The sequence below is a fragment of the Lontra canadensis genome, unplaced genomic scaffold (genome assembly GCF_010015895.1).
Source record: "Lontra canadensis isolate GAN:19392208 unplaced genomic scaffold, GSC_riverotter_1.0 scaffold21, whole genome shotgun sequence".
Taxonomy (NCBI): Eukaryota; Metazoa; Chordata; class Mammalia; order Carnivora; family Mustelidae; genus Lontra; species Lontra canadensis.
In genome coordinates this window covers 19,107,358-19,134,318 of record NW_022631015.1, presented here as the reverse complement: position 1 = coordinate 19,134,318, position 26,961 = coordinate 19,107,358, and the positions used below count along the sequence as shown (strand labels likewise).

General features: G+C 40.3%; 1 protein-coding gene and 1 pseudogene across 4 annotated transcripts in view; one reads left to right on the top strand and one right to left on the bottom strand.

Moving 5' to 3' along the window:
- The window catches only part of CDKAL1 (CDK5 regulatory subunit associated protein 1 like 1), a 628,275-nt gene that overhangs the window by 435,844 nt on the left and 165,470 nt on the right, over positions 1–26,961 (bottom strand). For all 4 annotated transcript variants that reach the window (XM_032861632.1, XM_032861630.1, XM_032861633.1 and 1 more), the window contains 2 exons: positions 26,513–26,609; positions 4,815–4,863 (listed from right to left, as the gene is read on the bottom strand). In XM_032861632.1, coding sequence (XP_032717523.1) covers positions 4,815–4,863; positions 26,513–26,609 — 146 coding nt within the window. The remainder of the gene's footprint in view (positions 1–4,814; positions 4,864–26,512; positions 26,610–26,961) is intronic.
- On the top strand, positions 59–1,289 carry LOC116869853 (annotated as a pseudogene).

Below are 26,961 nucleotides of genomic sequence, written 5' to 3'. Positions count from 1 at the left end.
TTTAATAAAGGGACTATTTACTAAGGTTTGGCAAGGTTAGGAACACCAGCAAGGGACAATGCAACGCTCTGAGGCTAGCAACAGCAGGGTGCTGTTTCCACCCCCGGGCCTGAAAAAGCAAAGGAAGGGAACAGAAGAACCCCGAGAAACAGAAGAACAGAGTGGGCCACCTGACAGGACCTGGGGCCACCAGTGAGGGAAGCCCAAAACCAGCAGAAAAGAGGGAAGGGGAGAGTAGGAAAGAGTAACAAATACTCCTGTCTCCCACTCGGGTCATACCTCCAACCTCCAGTGGGAAAAACCCACCTAGACACAAAATAGCAAGGGTCCTACTGACGTCATACACACAGGTCAGCCTCCGTGGACACATGTCAGGGTGGAGAAAGGGTCTGTAAGAATAGACAGAACCATCCACTTATGCGCAGGACCCTCAGAGAAACATAGAGGAAGCTGCAAATTCAGCACCTGAAACATCAAAGAGCACGTTGGTACAGGCCTTTTGGCTCCCCGAGCAGCACCACGGTGGCTGGGAAGAACAGACACCTTACAAAAGGCGGCAAAAAGAGAGGCAAGAAGAAAGTGCTTGAGCCATCTTCTAAGAAAGACTGGTATGATGTGAAAGCACCAGCTAGCTTCATACAGTGTAAGAAATACTGGGAAAAAACACGAGTCACAAGAACTCAAGGAAGCAAAATTCCATCTGTTAGCCTCAAGGGTTGTGTTTTTGAAGTGAGCCTTGCTGATCTGCACGATGAGTTGCACTTAGAAAATTCAAGCTAATTGCTGAGGACACTCAGGGCAAAAAGTGCCTGATGAATTAGCACGGCATGGATCTTACCAGTGACAAAATGTGCTCCATGGTCAAAAAAATGACAGACCGTGATTGAAGCTCAGGTTGATGTCAAGACTACCGAGGGTTATTTGCTTCGTCTATTTTGTGTTGATTTTACTTAAAAATGTAGTACCAAGAGGTCCACCAAATTGAGAAAAAGATGATGAAATCATGACCTGAGATGTGCAGACAAATGACTTGCAAGGAGTGGTCAATAAATTGATTCCCGGCAGTATCGGAAAAGACACAGAAAAGGCCTGCCCACCTTTTTATCCACTCCATGATGTCTTCGTTAGAAAAGTAAAAATGCTGAAGAATCCCCGCTTTGAGGGGGGAAAGGAATGTTCATGAAGCTTCATGGTCAAGGCAGTAGATCTGGAAATGCTACTGGGGGTGAGACTGGTGTCAAGTTCAACAAACTGATGGATGTGAGCCACCAGGCCAAGAATCTGTTTAAAGTTCAGACATTTAATGGTGACAGATAAAAGATCTTGTGATGTTTAAATTTTAAAAATTTCTTGGTATAGAAAACCTACACATTTGGGGTCAGAAGTACTGTCAGTATAGAAAAACATAGTTTACCTTTACCTTCCATGATTTCCTATAGAAATTCTATCTCTCCGAGCCATCTGGCAGCCTTCAGAGCACAATATTACTATCTGCTGTTTTTTTATTAGACTTTGTTTTTTAGATCAATTTTAGGTTCATGGCAAAATTGAGCAGAGAAGTGCAGAGTTCCCATATACCATCCCCCCAAGCTGTCCCTACTATCAATGTCCTCTGCCAGAGTGGAACGTTCGTTGTATCAATGAGCCTGCCCTGACAAGTCACAATCACTGAGAGACCACATGACAATGCACTTGCAGCGCTGAGCATTCCCTGGGTCTGGGAAAACGCGCAACAACATGAATCCACTATTACGATATCACACAGAATACCACCAGCACCCCAAAACATCGCTTTTGCACTCTGCTTATTCATCTTGCTGCCCCAACACTGGCAACAGCGATCTTTCTACTGGCTTTGCCTTTTGCAGAAGTCACAGAGCTGGAATCACACAGCATGTAGCCACTTCTGATTGGCCTCCTTCACTTAGTAAGGTGCATTTAAGTTTCCTTTATGTCTTCTCATGACCCCGTAGCACATTTCTTCTCAGCAATGGACAATATTCCATCGTCTATACGGACCACAGTTTATCCATTCACCTACTGAAGGACATCTTGGTTGCTTCCAGCTTTTGGCAATTACTGAATAAACATCTGTGTGTAGGTTTTTGTGAGGACACGAATTTTCAGCTTCTCTGAGTACATGCCAGGGAGCGTGGCTGCTGGATCGTATGGTAAAAGTGTAGTAGTCTTGTAAGAAACTGCCAAACTGTTTTCCAAAATGGCCGTACCATTTTGAACTACTGCCAGCAGTGAATGAGAGCTCCTGTTACTCCACACCCTCACGAGCATTTGGGGTTGTCAGTGATCCAGATTTTAGCCATCCAGATAAGTGTGTGGTGGTATCGTGTTTTAACTGCATTTCCTTGATGACCTATGAAGTGGAGCATCTTTTCATATGCTTATTTTCTATCTACGTCTCTTCTTTGGTGAGGTATCTGATGAGGTATTTGGTCCATTTTTTAATAGGGTTATTTATTTTCTTATTGTTGAGTTTTAACAGTTCTTTATATACTTTGGATAATAGTCCTTCACCAGATATACCTTTGGCAAACATCTTCTCCCAGTCGGTGGCTTGTCTTCTCACTCTCTCAACAGTGTCTTTTGCAGAGGGGAAGTTTTTAGTTTTAGTAAGTCCAGCTTGTCAGTTACATCTTTTCTAGATCAAGCCTTTAGTGTTGCCTCTAAAAAGTCATCACCACACCCCAGGTCACCTAGATTTTATCCTAACTTCATCACCATTAACTGAGTATATATATATCCATACCGAGTAGCCATCATGGAGCTGGTCCTTACGACAGAAGATGAACAAAACCCTCAAGCATCCTGAAGCACTGCTTCCAGGAACTCCGTCAACCAGGAACACAGTGACGCTCGGATGGGAGAGATGAGAGCGGTCACAGTACAGCGGCACAAACGTGGCATCAAACTCGCGCACACAGGCCCGGAGCACACCTGCCCGGCTGGATGCCAGGCCCGACCCTGCCACCACCAGCTGTGCGCCCCTGTGTCTCAGCTTCATCATCAGAAACGTGAGGAACATATTTACACCCGCTTCACATCCCGGTGCTGCTGTAAAGATTAGTCGACGTAACCCCCGTGGAAGGCCCCGCATCCCACCTCCCGCACCAGGACCCCACAAGAAATGCTGACCCTTGTACACACTCCGAGGTGGGGACTCACGTACACAGTCTGACAAACTTAGAAAAATGATCGCTGCTTTATGTTTTTAATCGCTGTATTTCATTTTATTTTGAAATCTCAAGGAAGATTTAGGTATTGTCTAATTCTCACGTTCTACGACCAGCCAATACAGCAAGCAGCCAAAGGAAATGAACAACAGCACATGGAAGACGGCAGACAGAGCCAGCAGGGAAAGTGTGCGGTTAAAACCCCAGCGTGGTGACGGGAGTCCATTTTCTTTTTTTTAAACACACAATTCCCACTTATAACAAAACAATTAAAATTTTAAGCGAGAAGCTCAATTCATGCAATATTTTAACATTGCATTACTGGTTTTCATTTGTACTAATCTAACAGAGGAAAACGAACTATGAGTATTCAAAAATTAAACCGTAGCACTGAGGATAACTTACTTCTCAGCGGCTTCAGTAAGAATCTGGTCTGAAGAACCATGGCTAATGAAACAAAGCATCAGTTCTATTTTCCAGTGTAACTACAAAAATTATATGCAGGAGAATATCAAAATGGAACACTACTTTTTAAAGTACTTGTAGGAGCACCTGGCTGCCTCAGTCGGAAAAGCATGTGACTCTTGATCTCAGGGTTGTAAGTTTGAGCCCCATGCTGGGTCTAGAGAGTACCTAAAAATTAAAAAAAAAAAAAATTTAAGTACTTTTAAAAAGCATATGGGCAACTAATTAGGTGATTTAAAAACGCACACAATGTCAACTGTACCTCAATAAAATTACCCCCAAAACCCACATAAATAAAATCATTTCCTTATTTATTTGTTTGTTTATCTGTTTATTTATTTAAGTCAGCTCCACACCCAGCGTGGAACCCAATACGGGGCTCAAACTCACAACCATGAGATGAAGACCTGAGCCAATATCAAGAGTCAGACATTTAACCAACTGACTCACCAGGGCATTCTTCATTTCCTTATTTTAAAACTGATTAAATTATGTCTTCCTGACCTGAAACTTAAATGAAATCTATTTCACACCTGACTCACTTATAAGCCAATCAAATACATGCCTCCCGTATTAGATTGGTGAAAGCATGAAACAGTCAAGGACAAAGTGTTAATCATTTTATGTGTAAATAAATGTTAAGTGCTATTTTTATAATATGGTTCACACAATACAGTAGTTCCCCCTTCTTACCAGCCAGGGAATATGGTCCAAGACCCCCAGGGGATGCCTGAAACCATGCACAGATAGTACCAAATCCTATACATATTGTGTTCTTCCCTATACATACACGGATACGACGAAGTTTAATTTATACATTAGGCCCAGTAAGAGATTAACAGCAATAACTAATAATAAACTAGAAAAATTACAACCATAGACCGCAATAAAAGTTATGTGAATGTGGTCTCTCTCTCTCTCTCTCAAAATGTCTTATTGTCCTCTCTTCATGCTTCTTGTAATGGGAAGCGAGGTGACCGAGGTAGGCATTCGGACACAGGGTCAGGCCACTATTGACCTTCTGACGATAAGTTAGAAGGAAGACCATCTGCTCCTGGACATCAGTCAACTGTGGCTAACTCCACCCAGAAAGTAAAAGTGTAGATAAGGAACAGGGGACCAACCAGCATATACACCTGCTTATCCTACTTGGACAATTACCTTTAATCGTTTCCTCCACAACTTCTACCACTCGATCTATCTGTTGAACCTAAAAAGAAAACAAATTGTTAGACAAGCAATTGACATGGATGAGAAACACTAATTTGTGTCTACCCTTCTGCTTGAGTCAGTGTATCTCATGTTCTAAGCACAAGAATGTAGGTTTTCTTTAATTAATGCATTGGGAGATATTATAAAAAATATTCTGTATTAATGTTTTGTGTTACAGTGAAGTATGAAATTACTACTCTCCTGTCCTCCAATGATAAAGGAAGAAATCATAATACATTTAAATAAACTGCCTGGAGTTCTGGCAGCATAGCCTATCAACATAAACTCAACACATCCTGAGATACAAACTGACATTTAATTAAAACATGTCTCTTCACACACACATTCTCTTCTTTTCATTCTTTAAGAAAAATGGCATGAAATGACAACCCACACAAAAGGACATGCTGGTATTAAGGAAATCTACCCCAAATTCTAGGCTTTATTATTCTAACCCGGAAGCCCCTTTTTAATGGATATTTACTGTGCGCTGGTCACTACCCTCATGTCAATGGGAGACAGAGCCAAATAGTAACGGCTCCTATCCTAGACACCAGTGACTAAAGGAGAGCTCCCTGGGGTGCCATGGAAACACAGAGGAAAGGTAATAAATTGTGACTGAGTGATCTAGGAATGCTTCTCAGGGAACCAAAGAGGGCTCTTGAGGGATAAACCAGATTAAGACAGGAGAAGCCCACTAAGGAGACTGAGTTAGAATGGCTAGGGTGTAGAAGGAAAATGAAAAAAACAAAGGTTGTAGTGAGAAGCTAAGGGAAGAGAGAAAGTCGAAACAGATTAAGTCCTAAGTTGATACTACTCATGCCTTAAAATCTTCAAATCATTTGCTTTATTATAGAAGAAATACATGCTCATTGAAAAATTCAAACAAATTAGGGCGCCTGGGTGGCTCAGTGGGTTAAGCCTCTGCCTTCGGCTCAGGTCATGATCTCACGGTCCGGGATCGAGGCCTGCATCAGGCTCTCTGCTCAGCAGGGAGCCTGCTTCCTCCTCTCTCTCTGCCTGCCTCTCTGCCTACTTGTGATCTCTCTCTCTGTCAAATAAATAAATAAAATCTTAAAAAAAAATTTTCAAACAAATGAGAAACATAAAAAGGAAATAAAGTAACCCGTATTATCGTACATCCTCTATTTCTACTCCTCAGATAGTATCATTCATAATCCCTTAATAAGTAGGTACCAGACATCTTCCAATGCAGAACATTTATATACAGCTCTGCTCTGTCCTTTCTTACGAATGACGAGATAAATAGGTAGACAGATAGATGAGAGGGAAAATAACAGACCTGCCTATTTTTTTCTATACAACATCAATACATAGAGGTCTACCTCATTTATTTCACTAGCTGCCTAGTACCTCATGTATAGATAGACCATAATGCATTCACCCATTCCCCAACTGACAGACCCTTATTTTTAATCTTTCATTATCATACAACGATGCTGCAATGAACTCAACTGAGTAAACACCTTTTTAAAAAGTGCAGTGGCAAGTCTCTTTTAAATATTCCCTTGGCCTCACTGTGCTATGGGAAGTGAGGAAAAGACTTGAGAGAACACACCTGGATTCCGCCCTGCCTCTGACCACTCAGCCCAGCAGAAGAGTAGCAGTTTCACTAACTACTGAGAAACTGCCAAAGGCAAAGTAAATCTCTGTTGGATCGCAGATCCCAAACAAACCCACCTCCCTGGAACCATTGGAACCACTAGGTTCTGGTCTTATGAAGAGAGTTCATGTGGCCTCCTTATCGAATGTGATCAAAGCCAGAATAACGGGGTTCGAAGAGGAGGAAAGTACCCAATAGGGTCAAATGCAACAGAGATAGTAAGTTCACATAAAGACTGGAATATAAATGCCTGATCCAACAATGAGGGAGTCGATGAGCTTAGGGGAAGAAGTGAGGTCACAGTAATGAATCATAACTAAGAAAATACAGTAAGTAGAGCCTACTCCTACAGACGGATGGAAAGGAGGAGACATGGGTAGGACAAGGAAAGAAGAGTTGCCCAAATTTCCCAGTGGAACGGGTATGAATAACCAAGATACCAGCTGAGGATACAAGACAGGGAATAAAAGTAGCGCAATATGAGAAAATCCAATGGTGGAACAAAAACAGCAACGTGTTCCCATGTAGCTGGAGATCTAATAGCTCAAAGGGATCACTGCATCCAGTCTTACAACACACGGGCTAGGAGGGAAGCAGTATTCCTAGAGAGTCAGAATTTCTCTGGGGCGGTTAATTACAGGCGGAGCAGTCAAAAAAATTACCAAGTCGGGGGCCAGCTAAAACTGTAATATTCTTAGAAGAAGACATCGTCATGAATGTAGGTGAACCTTAGGTTAGATGGTGATGTTTTAGATATTACACCCAAAACATAAACAATAAAAGGAAAAAGGTAAACTAAACACCATCAAAATTGAACACCATCAAAATTAAAACCTCTTGATACATCAAAGGACACCATGGAGAAAGTAACAAGACAACACAGAAAATGGGAGAACATTTTTGCAAATCATAAACATAGTATGACTCAGATTTGTATCTAAAATATGTAAGGAGCTCCTTTAATTCAAAAATAAAAAGACAAATCATTTAAAAATGGGGAAAAATGAGTGGCTTAGTTGGTTAAGCATCCAACTCTTGATTTCAGCTCAGGTCTTAATCTCAAGGTTGTGAGTTCCAGCCCTGCACTGGGCTCCACACTGGGCAAGGAGCCTACTTAAAAAAATGATAGAATAAAAATTAAAGTTAAAATGGGCAGGGGAACCTGGGTGGTTCAGTTAGTTAAACATCCAACTCTTGATTTTGGCTCAGCTGGTGATCTCAGGATTGTGGGATAGAGCCCCGCATCGGGATCTGGGCTCAGTATGGAGTCTGTTGGAGACTTTTTCTCTTTCCCTCTCCCTCTGCCCCTCCTCCTACTCACACTCTCTCTCTCTCTCTCTCTCTCACACACACACACACACATACACTCAATTCTCTCTCTCTCTCTCTTTCTCTCGTTTTGTCTCTAAAATAAATAAATGAGATCTTTAAAAAAATGAAAATGGGCAAAGTCTATCTGAATAGACACTTCACCAAGGAAGATACACAAATGGCCAATAAACATATGGAAAAAAATGTTCAGTATCATTAGTCAACCAGGGAATGCAAATCAAAATCACAATGGAAGAATAGGGAGCTACTGTGTATTGGGTCTAGATTTTCAGTTTGTTAAAATGAAAACATCCTGGAGGTGAATGGCGGTGATGGTTGCACAACCGTGTGAAAGCACTGAAACACACCTAAAATTAATCAAAGTAGTAATTTTTATGTTATATATATTTTACCATAATGAGATACTACTTCATACCCACTAGGGTGGCTATAATCAAAAGGTGAGATGACAAGTATAGGCAAAGATGCAGAGAAACTGGAATCGTCCTACAGTGCTAGTGGGAATGTAGTATAATGGTGCAGTTGCTTTGGAAAATAGTCTGGAGGAGCCTCAAATAGTTCACCGAGTCACAGAACGACCCAGCAATTCCCATTGTAAGGATACACCCAAGAGAAAGAAAAACAGACGTCTACACAAAACCTTACAGACAAATGCTCAAAGCAGCATTATTCAAAATAAGCAGAAGGTAGAACCTACTCAATTCTCATCAACTGATAAAGAATCAAAAGGTGGTACAGCCATACAAGGAAATATCGTGATACCATCAAGGGGAACAGGAGCCAGAGTAGTACCCCCTTATCCATGGTTTCATGTACCCGCAATCCGGAAGCAGACGGTCCTCCCTCTGACATATCCTTAGAAGGTCCACAGGCTAGTTCACGGTGCCTATGTCACTCGCCTCATTTCATCCCATCACGTAGGCATTTTATCATCTCACATCATCACAACAGGAAGGATGAGTACAGTAGGATGACTAGAGTACGTGAAGATATTTTGAGAGACAGACCACATCACATGTTACATTACGTGATACATTACCTTCCATTATATTATAGCACATGATTACAATTGTTCTATTTTATTAGGAGTAATTGCTTTTAATCTCTTGCTTCACCTATTTCTAAATTAAACTTTAGCACAGGTGTGTATGTATGGGAAAAAAACACAATATATATAGGGTTCAGTACAATCCATGGTTTTAGTGTGCACTGTGATCCTGGAATACATCCCTCACGGATAAAGGAAGGGGCTACTATATGCTGAAACAGTATGCTAACTTAAGCCAAATCAAAAAAAAAAAAAAAAGTCAAATATTGTATGATTCCAGGTATATGAAATGGCCAGAACAGGTCAATCTTCAATGACAAAGTAGATTAGTGACTGCCTGAGGGCGGGGCAGTAAAAGAAATGAAAGAAACTGCCAGGGAGTGCTGAGTTTCTTTTTGGAAGGATGAAAAAATACTACAATTGATTGTGGTGATTGTGGCATAATTTTGAATATATTAAAAACCATTAAATTACACACATTATGTGAGGTAACTGTATAGTATGTGAATTACAGTTCAAAAAAGCGGTTATTTCAAAAATAATTATATGGGCCACCTAGGTGGCGCAGTCAGTTAAGCCTCCGTCTCCTGGTTTCAGCTCAGGTCCTGAACGCAAGGTCATGAGATCGAGCCCCATATCAGGCTCAGCACTCAGCTCAGAGTCTGCTCAGACTCCTTCCCCTTCTCCCTCTCTCCCCGCCCCCCACACTCTAGCTCTCTAAAATAAATAAATCCTTTAAAAATAATACTAATTATACAGGTTGGAGGTACTCAAATGTTAATGCTGAGCTAATGAAACTCAAGGAAAAACTAAGGAAATATTCCAAATTAAAGGAGCCCAAAGAAACCTGAGAACTGAATGCAACTTGGCATCTGGATTCTTTCTTCCCCTCTAAAGGACATTATTAGAAAACAGCTGACAAGAGCTGAATAAGGTCTGCATGCTAACTTACAGAAGTGTATCTTTGCTATAAAGTTATACTACAGTAGCATGCAAAAAAATCCTTGTTTTTGAAATATATATGTATTCAGAAGTAAAGGGGCATGTTTTCATCTTACACTCCAAGGGATCAGAGAAAAAAGTGTGTGTGTGTGTGTGTGTGTGTGTGTGTGCATACATACGTAAGAATTATAAGCAAATTTGGTAAAACAGAAACATTTGAGGAATCGGGGTAAAGGGTATATGGTAATTCCTTTTGTTTGCAACTTCCCTGTGAATGTGAAATTATGTCAAAATAAAAGTTTAAAAATATGTGTGTGTGTATATATATATATGTATGTGTTGAAGAAATAAAGAGATTTTCTTTTACACTGATGGTCATACAGAAAAAAATATATCCTGATTTTTTAAAGTACTGATTACATTTGCTTTATGGTAGAAAAATCGATGTTCCCCAGACATAAGTTAATCGCTGGGTGGTGGTGTGGAGGATCTCTAGGACTTTAAGAAGTATCTACCAAATATTAAGACAAAGAAAAAAAACCAGCATTTGATTACAAACACGCAAAGGGATGGTTCAGTGAATGACCTAAAGAAAATACTGTGCTGTGCCCATTTCTAGTGAGGAAGATATTGGAGGAAGTAGTCGGAGAAAAAGAAAGAAAGGGAAGCAGAGAAGGATGGCGGAGAAGAGTCAGGAGAGGGGGAATTAGAGGAAGAGGGGAGTTAGGAGGCAAAAAATGCCCAAGCAGGAGGCAGGGAGAGAAGAAAAAACAATCACGAGAGAACAAACTCAAGATTCACACACAGTAATGAAGAATATATTGAATTCATTCTGGAGAGAAAAGGAAAGCTGTTCTTAATTAATACTATAAATTGTAGCCCTGAATACACAAGAGCTTAGTTTCTGGCATATAATTCAAATAAAATAAATAAAACAGTATCTTGTGTCCTTCAGGCACTTGGTTATAAATATACAGAAAAAAAAAAAAGGCTTGCAGTATGTATGTACTGACTCCATATGTTCTCGACAAGGAAGAAAGGAGTCTGTGAACAAACAATTCATAAATAACATTAATGAGTCACTCTGCTGCAGAACTTTTAAAAGAAATCCATAAAGATATTTTATTCGGCTATTACGAACTACTCCGAATTTATAACTCGACACATACTGAAGAAACAAACCTATACCCAGTCACCTAAAGCGAGTACAAGTGCTGTTCCGAAACGTCCTAAGTGATTGGATTAGTGCTACCCTAGACCTTCCTGCAGTGATGGAGATGCGCACAGGCCAAGCCGGCCAGCACGGCGGCCGTGAGCCCCATGCAGCTACTGTGTACTGGAAATGTGGCTACAGAGACGGAGAAGCTAACCTCTAATTTTGATTAATTTATACAGTTCCGCGTGGCTCCTGGCAACCACAGGTTTAGGGTATGGCTGAGACAGCCCCCCAGCTCGTGGCAATCGGTGACGGCAGCTCTAGGAAACCTACGCACACCTCAGACACAATCTGGCCAACTGGGATAACAAAGAGGTCTGCGTTAGGGTGCATTTGGAAGTACCTCTTTTTTCTGAGCGAACTGCACCACTGCGTGACCAGTGGAGAGGCAGGGAAAGCTAACATTCCCTGAGCAATTACTCCGTCCCAGGTTCCATGCTAACACGGCACCTGCATTGTCACATCTAATCCTCACGACATTCTCAGGCAGTCGACAGCACCGTTACTTCTGAGGCTAAGGGAACTGAGGCATAAGGACATCCAGCTAACGGCTCAACCAAGGATTTTTAGGGATCTTACCGAGGAATGGCACATGTGTGGCACGCTTCATGAATTTTCCTTTTCTACACGCGTGGAGGTCATTCCTAAATGATCACAGAATGCGATCCAACCAAACCGGGACTTTCAAGAGACCCCGGTAACAGCTACTCCTCCAGACCTTCCCCCACAGATCACCCCTGGCATGCACGCATTCCCTTGACAAACGTCTGTTAAGCGCCAACAAAGCACAGAGCACTGTTCTGGGGACATGATGGTGGAAAATACAAAGGCCCTGCTTCGGGGGGCCTTCCGTTCTAATGGGGAAGGGGGCAAACCATGCAAACAACTGAAATGTTCATTTCTGGTCATGACGGATGCCGTGAAGAAAATCAAGTCTGCGAGAGGCCGGAGGTGGAGAGGGCAATTTCGCTACAGTGGTCCGCATGAACCCCTGAACAGGCAGCGTCAATCCTGGAACCTGAACCCTAAGACAAGCATTAGCATGAAGCTCCAGGGGCTGAGACAGAAGGGATGGTGAATGAGGGGCACAGCGACTGGAGAGGAGGTCAGATGATCAGAGGAGGGAGATTAGGTGAGACGTTGTACCTCTTGCTGTGCTGTTCAGACGCTATTACACCCGCGCAAGGGAGTCGCTTCAGGGTTAACGGAACTATTGCAACAGCACGGCTCAGGGTAATGCTGTTGAAAACGTACAAAGACTACTATTCACCTGCGTTTCTCTACTATTTGGTCTGAGTCTTTTTCTACTTGCACGCATCTGGCTGGGGTTTTACTATTTCTAGACCTCATCCCAAGACACTTCAAATCCTTTTACAAGAGAGGTTAATATATTATAGGTACACATTAATACAGATCCAAAGGAATTCTCTCATGGGCTCTCCTAATTCTGATTGTATATAAATAGGGCAACCTTTCTTTACCATTCTAATTAAGAAATATCAGACCAAAACCTCAAAACCACCTAAAACTCCATCAACCGTTAAAAAAAAAAATAAAAGCCTTTCTATCTATCTCTGTTAAAACTATGCTATATAAAGTCTTTTCATCAAATGTAGGTCTAAACTTTTCACTTGAACCATAATAGGAGTTTAATTCAATAATCAGCACCTGATAAGTTAAAGCTCAATATCGACTTCTCTGCAAAAAAGTAAGACATTTTTCTTTCTAAAATTTTTTCTCCAAGCTGTGAAGGAAAGTCCCTACTTCTATACATGGTGTTGTAAGAGAGCTCAACATCCCAATCTCGAAAATTTGAGGAAGCCCATAGCAGTCACTAAGCTGACTATACTACCAAAAAAAACGGCTGAATTCACTAGTCTGTGAACAAGTTTGCTCATGAAGTACATAAAAAAATACTGGACGCTACACATGGTTTAACTTCTTGAACAAAACCTCATTTCCCAGTATAGTTTTATCCCCTTTCATCTCTTCACTGAGAAAAATTCTTCCCCAATGTTAGGAGCAGCCCTTTCTCCAAAAATTACATGGCGGACATTCCACACATCACTAAAAGCTTATTTGCAACCTGAATGGTACCAGTGAGTGACTAACATTCAGTGAGAGATGAGATTTACTGATTGACAGGTAAGGCCAGGCTAGAGGGATACCAAGCAAAATGAGTACCCATACTGCAAACTTCCTCCTCTTAAATCCAGTTAAAATACCTGTGAAATTTCTGTAGTAGAAAAAAAACAACTCTTTCAGCAATTGTACCAAAACTCAACATTTGCTAAGCACAAGTGCACAGAGACACATTTTGGAGACATTAGAATATGATAATCCTATTAAATAAGAGGATAATATTACAAAGTAAAAAAATGACTTTTAAAGTGACATTGGAGAGGGCACGGATTGCATGGAGCACTGGGTGTGGTGCAAAAACAATGAATACTGTTATGCTGAAAAGAAATTTAAAAAAATAGTAATAAAATTGAAAAAATAAAAAAATAAAGTGACACTGAAGTTAAAAAGAGATAACAAAACCAAAACACAAATGCACACAAGAGATGTAGAACATCAAGTAATAAATAACGCTGTCTCAGGCAAGATGTTCAATTCCTAAGCCCCAGAATCTGTGACTGTGTCCCCTTCCCTAGCAAATGGACCGCACTGATGTGATGAGACTCACCTGGATTCTTTAGATGGGCTCAACCCACTCACATGAGTCCTTAAAGGTAAGTGTCCCCTGCATGGGACAGAGAGAGACACACTGATGAAAAGGTCCAAGAGAGCACCGCTGGCTTTAAACACGGAATAACAGGCCCCAAGCCACGGAATGCATGTGGCCTCAAAAGGCTGCAAAAGGCAACGAGAAAGCCTCTCTCGCAGAGCCACCAGAAAGAATGCAGCCCTGTCAACACCTTGATCTGAGTCCAATAAAACCCGTGTCCCACTTCTGGTCTCCAGAACTGTAAAATAACAAATATGTGCTGTGTATTTATTGTGTATTGGGTATAAGCAACTATATTTCTGGCAATTCATTACATATGTGGCATACAAAACTGATGCATTAATTAAGAAACCAACATATGAGGGCGTCATCACCATGAAACAGGAAAAGAGAAATTTAAAAACAAACGCTCTGGGAAAAACAGAACAACATGGAAAAAAGTAAGTTAAATGCATACCTTGTATTTAATATTCACTCAACAAGTATTTACTGAGCCAGACACCATACTGAGCACTGAAAGTCATGTAAAATATCTAAACATGTAAAATAATAAACAACAAAGTCCTTGGCTTTAAAGGAATGTCCATCAGAGTAAGACGTAAATAAACTGAGAAGTTGAATTAATCCTTTTCATACTTTAAGAAAAAAAAAAGGTTTAAAACAGAGAAAGAGAGAAATGCATACTTTATCAGACCTGCTCTGGGTTCCTGGGAATATAAGTTTTAAGTCTGAAAAACACAGAAGAATCTCATTGCCAACTCATCACTCCCCTGCCCCAAATTTCCGAGATTCTAATATCACAAAATTTTAAAAAGGCAATGAAAAGTGATAAAAAGACAAATCTTTCCCCCATGTTAAAATAGGTTGATTTCCTATTGTTTGGTTGCAGGAGTCCTTTACATATTCTGGATATAAACTGTTTGGGAGATAATGTGTTTTGCAACTCTTTTCCCCCTAGTCTGTGGCCTGCCTTTTTCTTTTCTTAAGAGTATCTTTTGAGTGGGAGCTGCCAACTATATAAACCACTTAATAACAAAATCAAAGAAACACATCGACAATAATACAATAATAGTAGGGGACTTTAACACTCCCCTCACTGAAATGGACAGATCATCCAAGCAAAAGATCAACAAGGAAATAAAGGCCTTAAATGACACACTGGACCAGATGGACATCACAGATATATTCAGAACATTTCATCCCAAAGCAACAGAATACACATTCTTCTCTAGTGCACATGGAACATTCTCCAGAATAGATCACATCCTGGGTCCTAAATCAGGTCTCAACTGGCATCAAAAGATTGGGATCATTCCCTGCATATTTTCAGACCACAATGCTCTGAAGCTAGAACTCAATCACAAGAGGATATTTGGAAAGAACCCAAATACATGGAGACTAAACAGCATCCTTCTAAAGAATGAATGGGTCAACCAGGAAATTAAAGAAAAATTGAAAAAATTCATGGAAACAAATGATAATGAAAACACAACGGTTCAAAATCTGTGGGACACAACAAAGGCAGTCCTGAGAGGAAAATACATAGTGGTACAAGCCTTTCTCAAGAAACAAGAAAGGTCTCAGGTAGACAACCTAACCCTACACCTAAAGGAGCTGGGGAAAGAACAAGAAAGAAACCCTAAACCCAGCCGGAGAAGAGAAATCATAAAGATCAGAGCAGAAATCAATGAAATAGAAACCAAAAAAACAATAGAACAAATCAACGAAACTAGGAGCTGGTTCTTTGAAAGAATTAATAAGATTGATAAACCCCTGGCCAGACTTATCAAAAAGAAAAGAGAAAGGACCCAAATAAATAAAATCAGGAATGAAAGAGGAGAGATCACAACGAACACCAAAGAAATACAGACAATTATAAGAACATACTATGAGCAACTCTACGCCAACAAATTTGACAATCTGGAAGAAATGGATGCATTCCTAGAGACATGTAAATTACCACAACTGAACCAGGAAGAAATAGAAAACCTGAACAGACCCATAACCAGTAAGGAGATTGAAATAGTCATCAAAAATCTCCAAACAAACAAAAGCCCAGGGCCAGACGGCTTCCCGGGGGAATTCTACCAAACATTTAAAGAAGAACTAATTCCTATGCTCCTGAAACTGTTCCAATAAATAGAAATGGAAGGAGAACTTCCAAACTCATTTTATGAGGCCAGCATCACCTTGATCCCAAAACCAGACAAGGATCCCATCAAAAAAGAGAACTACAGACCAATATCCTTGATGAACACAGATGCAAAAATTCTCACCAAAATACTAGCCAATAGGATTCAACAGTACATTAAAAGGATTATTCACCACGACCAAGTGGGATTTATTCCAGGGCTGCAAGTTTGGTTCAACATCCGCAGATCATTCAGTGTGATACAACACATTAATAAAAGAAAGAACAAGAACCATATGATACTCTCCATAGATGCTGAAAAAGCATTTGACAAAGTATAGCATCCCTTCCTGGTCAAAACTCTTCAAAGTGTAGGGATAGAGGGCACATATCTCAATATTATCAAGCCATCTATCAAAAACCTACCGCAAATATCATTCTCAATGGAGAAAAACTGAAAACTTTTCCGCTAAGGTCAGGAACACGGCAGGGATGTCCGTTATCATCACTGCTATTCAACATAGTACTCAGCAATCAGACAACAAAAGGAAATTAAAGGCATCCAAATCGGCAAAGAAGAAGTCAAACTATCACTCTTCGCAGATGATATGATACTATCTGTGGAAAACCCAAAAGACTCCACTCCAAAACTGCTAGAACTTGTACAGGAATTCAGTAAAGTGTCAGGATATAAAATCAATGCACAGAAATCAGTTGCATTTCTCTACACCAACAACAAGACAGAAGAAAGAGAAATTAAGGAGTCAATCCCATTTACAACTGCACCCAAAACTATAAGATACCTAGGAATAAACCTAACCAAAGAGGCTAAGAATCTATACTCAGAAAACTATAAAGTACTCGTGAAAGAAATTGAGGAAGACACAAAGAAATGGAAAAATGTTCCATGCTCCTGGATTGGAAGAATAAATATTAGGAAAATGTCTATGCTACCTAAAGCAATCTACATGTTTAATGCTATTCCTATCAAAGTACCATCCATTTTTTTCAAAGAAATGGAACAAATAATCCTAAAATTTATATGGAACCAGAAAAGACCTCGAATAGCCAAAGGAATATTGAAAAAGAAAGCCAAAGTTGGTGGCATCACAATTCCGGATTTCAAGCTCTATTACAAAGCTGTCATCATCAAGACAGTATGGTACTGGCACAAAAACAGACACATAGATCAATGGAACAGAATAGAGAGCCCAGAAATAGACCCTCAACTCTATGGTCAACTAATCTTCGACAAAGCAGGAAAGAATGTCCAATGGAAAAAGGACAGCCTCTTCAATAAATGGTGTTGGGAAAACTGGACAGCCACATGCAGAAAAAGGAAACTGGACCATTTCCTTACACCACACACGAAAATTGACTCAAAATGGACGAAGGCCCTCAATGTGAGAAAGGAATCCATCAAAATCCTTGAGAAGAACACAGGCAGCAACCTCTTCGACCTCAGCCGCAGCAACATCTTCCTAGGAACATCACCAAAGGCAAGCGAAGCAAGGGCAAAAATGAACTATTGGGATTTTATCAAGATCAAAAGCTTTTGCACAGCAAAGGAAACAGTTCACAAAACCAAAAGACAACTGACAGAATGGGAGAAGATATTTGCAAATGACATATCAGATAAAGGGCTAGTGTCCAAAATCTATAAAGAACTTAGCAAACTCAACACCCAAAGAACAAATAATCCAATCAAGAAATGCGCAGAAGATATGAACAGACATTTCTGCAAAGAAGACATCCAGATGGCCAACAGACACATGAAAAAGTGCTCCACATCACTCGGCATCAGGGAAATACAAATCAAAACCACAATGAGATACCACCTCACACCGGTCAGAATGGCTAAAATTAACAACTCAGGAAATGACAGATGCTGGTGAGGATGCAGAGAAAGGGGAACCCTCCTACACTGTTGGTGGGAATGCAAGCTGGTGCAACCACTCTGGAAAACAGCATGAAGGTTCCTCAAAATGTTGAAAATAGAACTACCCTATGACCCAGCAATTGCACTACTGGGTATTTACCCTAAAGATACAAACGTAGTGATCTGAAGGGGCACGTGCACCCGAATGTTTATAGCAGCAATGTCTACAATAGCCAAACTATGGAAAGAACCTAGATATCCATCAACAGATGAATGGATAAAGAAGATGTGGTATATATACACAATGGAATACTATGCAGCCATCAAAAGAAATGAAATCTCGCCATTTGCGACGACGTGGATGGAACTAGAGGGTATCATGCTTAGCGAAGTAAGTCAATCGGAGAAAGACAACTATCATATGATCTCCCTGATATGAGGGAGAGGAGATGCAACATGGGGGTTAAGGGGGTAAGAGAAGAGTAAATGAAAGAAGATGGGATTGGGAGGGAGACAAACCATAAGTGACTCTTAATCTCACAAAATAAACTAAGAGTTGATTGGGGGGGTCTGGGGGGGGTAGGGTTATGGACATTGGGGAGGGTATGTGCTATGGTGAGTGCTGTGAAGTGTGTAAACCTGGCGATTCACAGACCTATATCCCTGGAGATAAAAATATACTATATGTTTATTTAAAAAAAATATAATTAATTAATTAATTTTTTTAAAAAAGAGTATCCTTTGAGAAGCAAAAATACGTAACTTTGATGAAGTCCACTTTATCAACTTCTTTTCTTCATGTCGTAAGAAACAGGTTTGCGTGTGTGTGTACTGTCTCCTAAGAAAGTTTCCTAACTCAACATCACCAAAAGAGAGGGGAAGGTGGTAAAAGATTTGAACACTTTACCGAAGATCTACCGATGGCAAATATTCGCATGAAAACACACCAAACATCATCAGTCAAGAGAGAAAAGCAAATTAAAAACTACAGAGAGCTATCACTACACAGCTAGGACAAATGCTGAGATGACAATATGGGCCATAAGAAATTTCGGTGCGGACGCGAAGCAACTGGACCAGCTGGTACAAAACAAGATGGTGTAGCTGTTCTGGAAAACACTCTGGCAGTTTCTTAAAAGGCTGAGCAGATGTTTACCACATGACTAGAGGCACTACCACTCCTGGGTACTGACCCAAGAGAACACAGACACGAATCCACACAAAGATCTATACACGAATGCTTACAGGAGCTTGAGCCTTAAGAACCCAAGATCGTAAGCAACACAAATTTCCATCACCTGGTGAATACATAAACCATGGCACATCCCTAAAATGAAATAATTCTAGGCAATAAGCAGTAATGAACTATTAATAATCACAACAACATGGATGAAAACTGAATGCATTAGGCTAAATGAAAAAAAAAAGCAAGTAACATTTCTGTAACATTCTGAAAATGGCAAAATTGTAAGGACAAAAATCAGAACCACAGTTGCCAAGGACCGTGGGAATTTGTGTCTGGCAGGGGGCAAGGGCGGGGGAAGGGAGGGTTCAACTACAACAGTACACAAGGAACTTTCTGATGTAATGGAAACGGTCTCTCTTAACTGTTACCGTGCTTATATAATAGTGTACATTTGTCAAAATTCATCAAGGATAAATTTCTTCATTAGTTATGCCTCAATGAATCTGCATTAAAGTAAGAAAAAAGATCTGTACAACTAACATGCAAGAAAATATTTAACAAATAATGAGTACAGGGCATGGATCACACCGTTTCTGATGGTCAGTTTTCCAGGCTACACGACGACCCTGTCTTTCACCCTGTCCTGCTGGGTCCCCCGTAAGCATTCCATGCACTGCAAACTCCTCCCCTTACACTAGCCTATTCTTACCCCTCGCCTCCATTGCTCCAAACTACACATCTTAAACCCACCCCCTCCAGATTACACTCAGGTCAGGACGCACTCCTCGCCATTCCTCTCCCTTCCAGGTGCCCTGGCCCACAGGTACTTTTCTTTAGATATGCTGTTGCTTCTGCTGAAAGCCTTTCCTCCTCTCTCCATCAAACCACTACTCAGGCTTTCAAGCACAAGTCCAGGACGGTGTCACCCTCAGTGTGCCCACAGGACTTTGTCCCTCTGCACATTTATCCATGATTTTTTGTGGCTCTCTTCAGATTTCTCGGTTTTTAGGGAAAGGACATTTTATTCAGCTCTGTGTCTCTAGCAAACACTTCTTGTCCCAGGCACAGAGGTGTGCTCAATGCTTATTCTATTAGCAAGTGAATGAAATTAAAATTAAAATTAAAATAATAATAATAATAAAACTAAAAATTAACAAGTCGGGAAATGACAGATGCTGGTGAGGATGCAGAGAAAGGGGAACCCTCCTACACTCTTGGTGGGAATGCAAGCTGGTGCAACCACTCTGGAAAACAGCATGGAGGTTCCTCAAAATGTTGAGAATAGAACTTCCCTGTGACCCAGCAATCACACTACTGGGTATTTACCCTAAAGATACAAACGTAGCGATCTGAAGGGACACATGCACCCGAATGTTTATAGCAGCAATGTCTACAATAGCCAAACTATGGAAAGAACCTAGAAGTCCATCAACAGATGAATGGATAAGGGAGATGGGGTATATATACACAATGGAATACTATGCAGCCATCAAAAGAAATGAAATCTTGCTATTTGCAACAACATGGATGAACCTAAAGGGTATTATGCTTAGCGAAATAAGTCAATCGGAGAAAGACAACTATCATATGATCTCCCTGATACAAGCAAGTGGAGATGCAACATGGGGGGTCTGAGAGGTAGGAAAAGAGTAAATGAAACAAGATGGGATCGGGAGGGAGACAAACCGTAAGAGACTCTTAATGTCACAAAACAAACTGAGAGTGGCGGGGGGCAGGGGAGGGAGAGGGTAGTTGGGTTATGGACATTGGGGAGGGTATGAGCTATGGTGAGTGCTGTAAAGTATGTATACCTAGTGATTCACAGACCTGTACCCCTGGGGCTAATAATACATTATATGTTTATAAAAATTTTTTTTAATTATAAAAATAATAATAATAAAGCTAATACAAAGAGAGCACTTACTATACGCCAGGCACCATGCTAGCCACGTGACATGTATTAACTGATTTAACCCTTACAAAACTCGGAGTTAGGTTCTATTATTATCGCCCATCCAAAAAGGAAGAAACTGAGGCAAAGAGAGGTTAAGTGACTCGTATAAGGCCACATAGCTAATACATGGTGCCTCAGGGATACGAACCTATGCAGTCTAGTTCCTGAATCCATGCTCTTAACTACTACTACTACTATTTTTTACTTTATTTTATACTTGAATAACTGAAGAATGTGTACACATACAGGTTAAATTAGAAAAGACCACAAAAGAAATAACAACGTTATCTAAGAAGGTACAAACATCAGTGAGCTTTTAAATTTACATGTCATTCTGTTAAGATAGTGCCTTTTTGACAATTATAGGTAAAAAAAAAAAAAAAAGGGGTAATATACCAAAATGACATATGGGAAGCCATGAAGTAGAGACAAACAAAACACATTTCTTAAGCTTTGCTCTCAATATCAAAGCCACGATTACTGCGACATTGTTCCACTTCATAAATTCATTTGCCTTTTACAATATATGACAGAAATCTTCTCAAATATAGCCTCTTGCAAATGCTACTTTATTTATACACATAATTTCCAAAATCAAAGTGTCCCCATTTGAAATACCCGCCATGCTGCTTGACTTTTCACCATGAGGGCAGCCTGCCTAAGATGTTCAAACCACTGTAAATCAACCTGGTTGATAGTCCCTGAGATAAGCAGACACCTGTGGTAAGCATCATTGTGGTTCAGCTCTCCCAAGAAAGCTGTGCACCTGCCTGCAGGGCTCACAGCTGGCAAATCAGGAAGTTCTGTCATTTATAAATTTTTTGACATTAAATTATATATTCTGCTGTGAACTACATGTTTTCAAATGTTGTAACCTGTGTATTAATTCCGTTTATTTAGGATTTCTAGAGTACACAATCATAAAGATGAGCCTAATGAATCAAAAAGATCAAGTTCAAATGCTGTCCTTGTTTAGTAATTAGCACAGAAAATCAACATAAAATGTACAATTTAGTAAGCATGCTTTCCTAAACAGAGTATAAACCAACCTTCCTACTAAATGTCATGCATATTAATAATGACTCCTACAATAATGGAGAAATAACACTACCTTACAAAGAACTGAAGCAAGTAAATATTGTCTCACCCACCTATCCCCAACACCACTTCTAACTGATAGACACGAAGTATATTCTCTCAAAATATACCTCGGCCTTCAGAGGAGATTCCTTCCCAACTACCCAATCTTCCTCTGGTCTTAGGGGCCCATCCCACCACATTCTCTAGGATGAGGGATGTTCTAGGCTTAAATCAGGTGTCACTAAGAACTGGAATGTAAGCTCTGTGAGGACAGGGCTCTTGGATGATCTGATATACTGGCATGTTTCCAGCACGCGGCAGCTACCACCTAACAGGTCTTCAGAAAGTTCTTATTAAGGGGGAAAGGATGTGGCAGCCCAGGGATGTGAAGTAAGGCTTTCTGAGTCCCGAAGTCTACTCTTCTTTTTTTCTACCAGACTTTAACAGAAAGCATCATGCTTTCTGGTTGACTCATCTAAAAGAAACTTTCCTGCCAATAAAGCTGAAGAGAAGGAAAGGAACATTCGAAAGTAGAGTCATAAGATCTTGGACCCACCTACAGCTAGACACAGAGTAACCAAAGTAAACAAATCACAGCAATGACTTTAAAAAAAAATGACACTGCATGAAAACTCTTTCCAAGGGGGATGGTTAACCATAACTATTTGCCCCCAAGAGACATGAAATTTTTCACTGTGAGCTAAAATGTTTCAAGATCCTGAAAAAAATTAAAAAGGTCCTGATTCTATATGGATTACCTATAAATACATGTGCTCCGGTTATTAGATAAAATTTCATTTAATCAGTCTAGGAAAGAAGTTTTGGTTGCAAAAAGGTCTTTTTTATCGAAGACAGGGGTGTTTTTAAATCTTTTCTCCCTCTTCTTCCAATGTAAAAGAATTAGACATTTTTGTGCTCCAGAATGGGGAAAGTGTAGAGGTTACTGCCACCAAAGCCAGTTCTTCTGGACCCAGAGGCAGATAGGTTTTGATATTCTGTTATTTTCTTTTCATTCACCACCACACAAATAATATTAATTACAACTAGGTAATACCAGGAGACAGTAGAAGAGATGATAATAAAATGCCCAGGGGTCTGACAACTGACCGCTGCGTGCCCTCACTACACTGCTCTCTCTCATTATGAAAACAAATTAAACGTCCCATTTCTAAAGGCTGATACCGATGGAAATTCACATTACTATGGTAGTATTATCCTTCTTAATTATTAAGAATCTTCTTTTTTAAACAAGTACGCCATGAGTACCTGCAAACATGGGAACAATATGTCTTTTGAACTCAGGTGTGCACTAAGTAGCTTCTCAGCCACTAATCCCCACCTTTTTATTTCAGTCACTTGGTCAAAAGAATCGACACAGCCTCCCTGGACTGTGGGGTGACATGAACAAATCCTGGCAGATGGGAAAAGCACAGAATGCAGTTACACGGGTTCTTTCTTCCACCTCTATTAAAGCCCCGTGGCACACTTACTCTGTGAGGGGAATTTTGTGAGGGAGTAACAGTTCTCACTCCATCTTTTAAAAAAACTGCAGTACAATCCCTAAAACTAGTTTCATAGATCAATGAATTTAAATATCACTGTATTTCTTTTCACACTTCAGAACTTTTTTCTTTGTCTAAATCAATATAATGCATTTCTTTATTTCAGTTAAACTCACTGTATTTCAGAAGGTTTCTGTTTTTGTAGCAATTCTAACAATTATCTTCAGAAACAGGTCTTTTCAGACACCAGTGATAGATGCATTTAGTTTCCTACTGCAGATTTTTTAAAGTCCAGGTTCTGTGGACATAACTTTTAAATATAAAGAGTCAGTAATGATAAATGTTATATAGCTACCACAGAAACAATTGCTCTATAAAATGATGATTACAAAGAATAATCCTGTATTTTAATAATAATACTAACTGCTGATATATAATTAGATTACAAATCAAACACTGTTACAAACAGTGTGATTTCACTTTTGGAAACTTTTCACAACATCCTGGTTTGAAATTAAAATAAAAAGCCATTTATGGGGGGCACCTGGCTGGCTCAGCTACAAGAGCATATGACTCTTGGTCTCAGGGTTGTGAATTTAAGCCCCATATTGGGTGTAGAGCTTACATTAAAAAAAAAAAAAAAAACCCCACAATGGGGAAAAAAAAAGGCTGCAGGGAATCAGCAAAGTTGTAATTACCATGTTTCAGTGATGGAACTATGAATATTCTTCCTATTTCCATTTTTAAATATGTGATCTTAAGTTATTTTTATAATTATAAAGAAGCAAAATGCATAAATCTAAAGAATTTTAGTGGTAATTAAGTGAGATTCAGTGACAGAACAAAGAGGGTGCTAGACTAAATGGGGAGGGGGGGGATGTTATTTGCCAAAGCCACAGTTGCATATCATCACTGAAAATTGTCTTCCCCATCAGCAGCACTGGGCACGCTCCCTTAGAGTCTCCCCTACATTCTAACATACACCGAGCTCTTCACTGCACACAGTGGAGCTCAGGAAACTGTTACAATAACGTACACAGAGAAGACGCTTTGCCAGACTAAAGAAATTATCCTATTCCAGTAACTGAACTCCTAGAGATGAAATTTAAGATGAATCCTATGCTTTTGCCATATTCCATCCTCAAACAGAATTCTAACGAGTTTCCTGTTTCCCTAACACAGCAGGACTATGTTTATGGAGAAAGTTGGTCTCACATGAACAGATAACTCAGGAGTCCATATTCATGTCATTCCTTAAACCAAGAGAAATCAAAAAGTAAACAGACAAATGTGAAAACAAACTAAACTTCTCAAACATTCAGGTTCTGTTTAACATGAGAATGTTTGTTCAAAGATTATTAAATGTGCTATTGGGGCAAGGATTTGACAGCAGAAAACAAGTTCATTACACTGAGAATTCAGTATTAAAAGCTGTTGATGGCAGGGCACCTGGCTGGCTCAGTCGGTAGAGTGTATGACTCCTGATCTCAGGTTGGAAGTTTGAGCCCCACGCTGGATACAGCCACTACTTTAAAAAAAAAAAAAATCTTTATAAAAAACAAAAGTTGTCAACATTACTGTTGTATATCAAATAAGGAAAAACCCAATAAATCTTATTCCAGATGCCAATTATTCATATTACTTTTCTACGAGTGTACTCTGTTATATTATTAAGATTTGGTTTTTGGTTTTTTGTTTTTTAATTAACAAAGTCTTTTTTAAAAGAGGATTCCTGGGATGCCTGAGTGGCTCAGTCAGTTAAGCGTCTGCCTTTGGCTCAGCCATGATCTCAGGGTCCTGGGATCAAGTCCCACATCTGGCTCCCTGCTCAGCCAGGAGGCTGCTTCTTCTCCCTCTCTCTCTCTGTCAAAAAATTAATAACGTCTTTTTAAAAAAATAAAATAAAAAATAAATAAAAGAGAATTCCTGAGTATACTGAGCACAGCCCTAGAAGAATGGCGGAAAGGAGGAAGTGCCACCACGTAGCCAACAGTGACTGAATGCCAATGACCTTTGCGCATTTTGTGAATAAGACCAGTAACAGGCAGCAAGTCTGCCGACTTCACGAGACCAAGGGCAGGAAGATTCTTTCCTTCAGTCAGTCACCGAACACTGAGTGCCTACTGGATGTCCGGCATCACGGGAAAGGTTGGAGAAACTCGGTCAGCTTAAAAAAAGACTGAAAAGTGGTCACTGTGAAGCTAGTGATGTAAGTAGAAAGGTGGCCTTTATCATAAAATTAGGTAAGTGAAAGTAAAATCATAACGCTGTGAGCTGCTGAGAGGGCAGATGACCGGTAAGCACAGTGGGCACAGGGAACCGAGGCACGGGAGGACGGGAAGACACGCGGAGTGGTCAGCGAGGCTTTACGGAGCGGGTAACACTGGAGGGTGACCCGGGGGGATGAATGTAAGGGAAGGGGCACGTTCCACAAACAGGCATCTGTGTAGTGGGGAGATGATAAGGAGTTCGGTGGGATGGGAAAATTACAATCATATGGCAAGAAATGGTGCTGGACAGTCAGACAAAGGCCAGGTATCAGGAAGGGACTTAAATTCCGTATGGCTTTTTATTGCGTTTGGTATTTTTTTTTTTTCTTAAGGAGAGAATCAAGAATATATTTTTGTGGGCGCCTGGGTGGCTCAGTTGGTTGAGCGACTGCCTTTCGGCTCAGGTCATGGTCCCAGGGTCCTGGGATCGAGTCCCGCATCGGGATCCCTGCTCCATGGGGAGTCTGCTCCCTCTGACCTTCTCCCCTTTCATGCTCTCTCTCACTGTCTCGCTCTCAAATAAATAAAATCTTAAAAAAAAAAAAAAAAAAAGAATATATTTTTGTGCCAAGGTGAAAAAGTTACAGAAACGTGACGAAATTTCAGCAGCAACGGGGCCGGTATGTTGAGAAGAGATCGTCGGAAGTGTAACATAGCTTGTAAGTGACACAGAAAGAGCAAATCAAATGTGGACCAAGGCCGTGCTTCGACAGCCCAAGATGTTCTTTTGTCCCCTTCGGGTACGAGCTTACCCCTATGATGCTCAGTCCTTTAAGGTAGTCCTGCCGAGGCTGGGCTTGAGGAACACATCCAGCTAGCACTATCTTCTTGTTCTCCTCTTGAGCTTTTCTAAAAGATTGAAGAGAAAACAGTGTGATTCTTTTGCTCACAAGTATACCCTTGGAAACTGACGTTAGTGCGTACAAGTTGTCCAAATCCTAAGAAGACCTTCCACCATGAAACTGGATTTTCTTACAACTGCACAAAGAAAACATATTATAATAAGACCCCTGCACTATGCCTCTACTGGTCATACCACCAGAGAATACGACAGCCATCCAACCTGATCATGTCTTTTGTTATGAGCCCATTACAAAACCAAAGAACTTACTCATACAGAATTCTCAAGGACATAAGTCATGCTTAAAAGCTACTTTCTATCGAAGGACATCTCAGCTCCTTCCATAGTTTGGCTATGGAG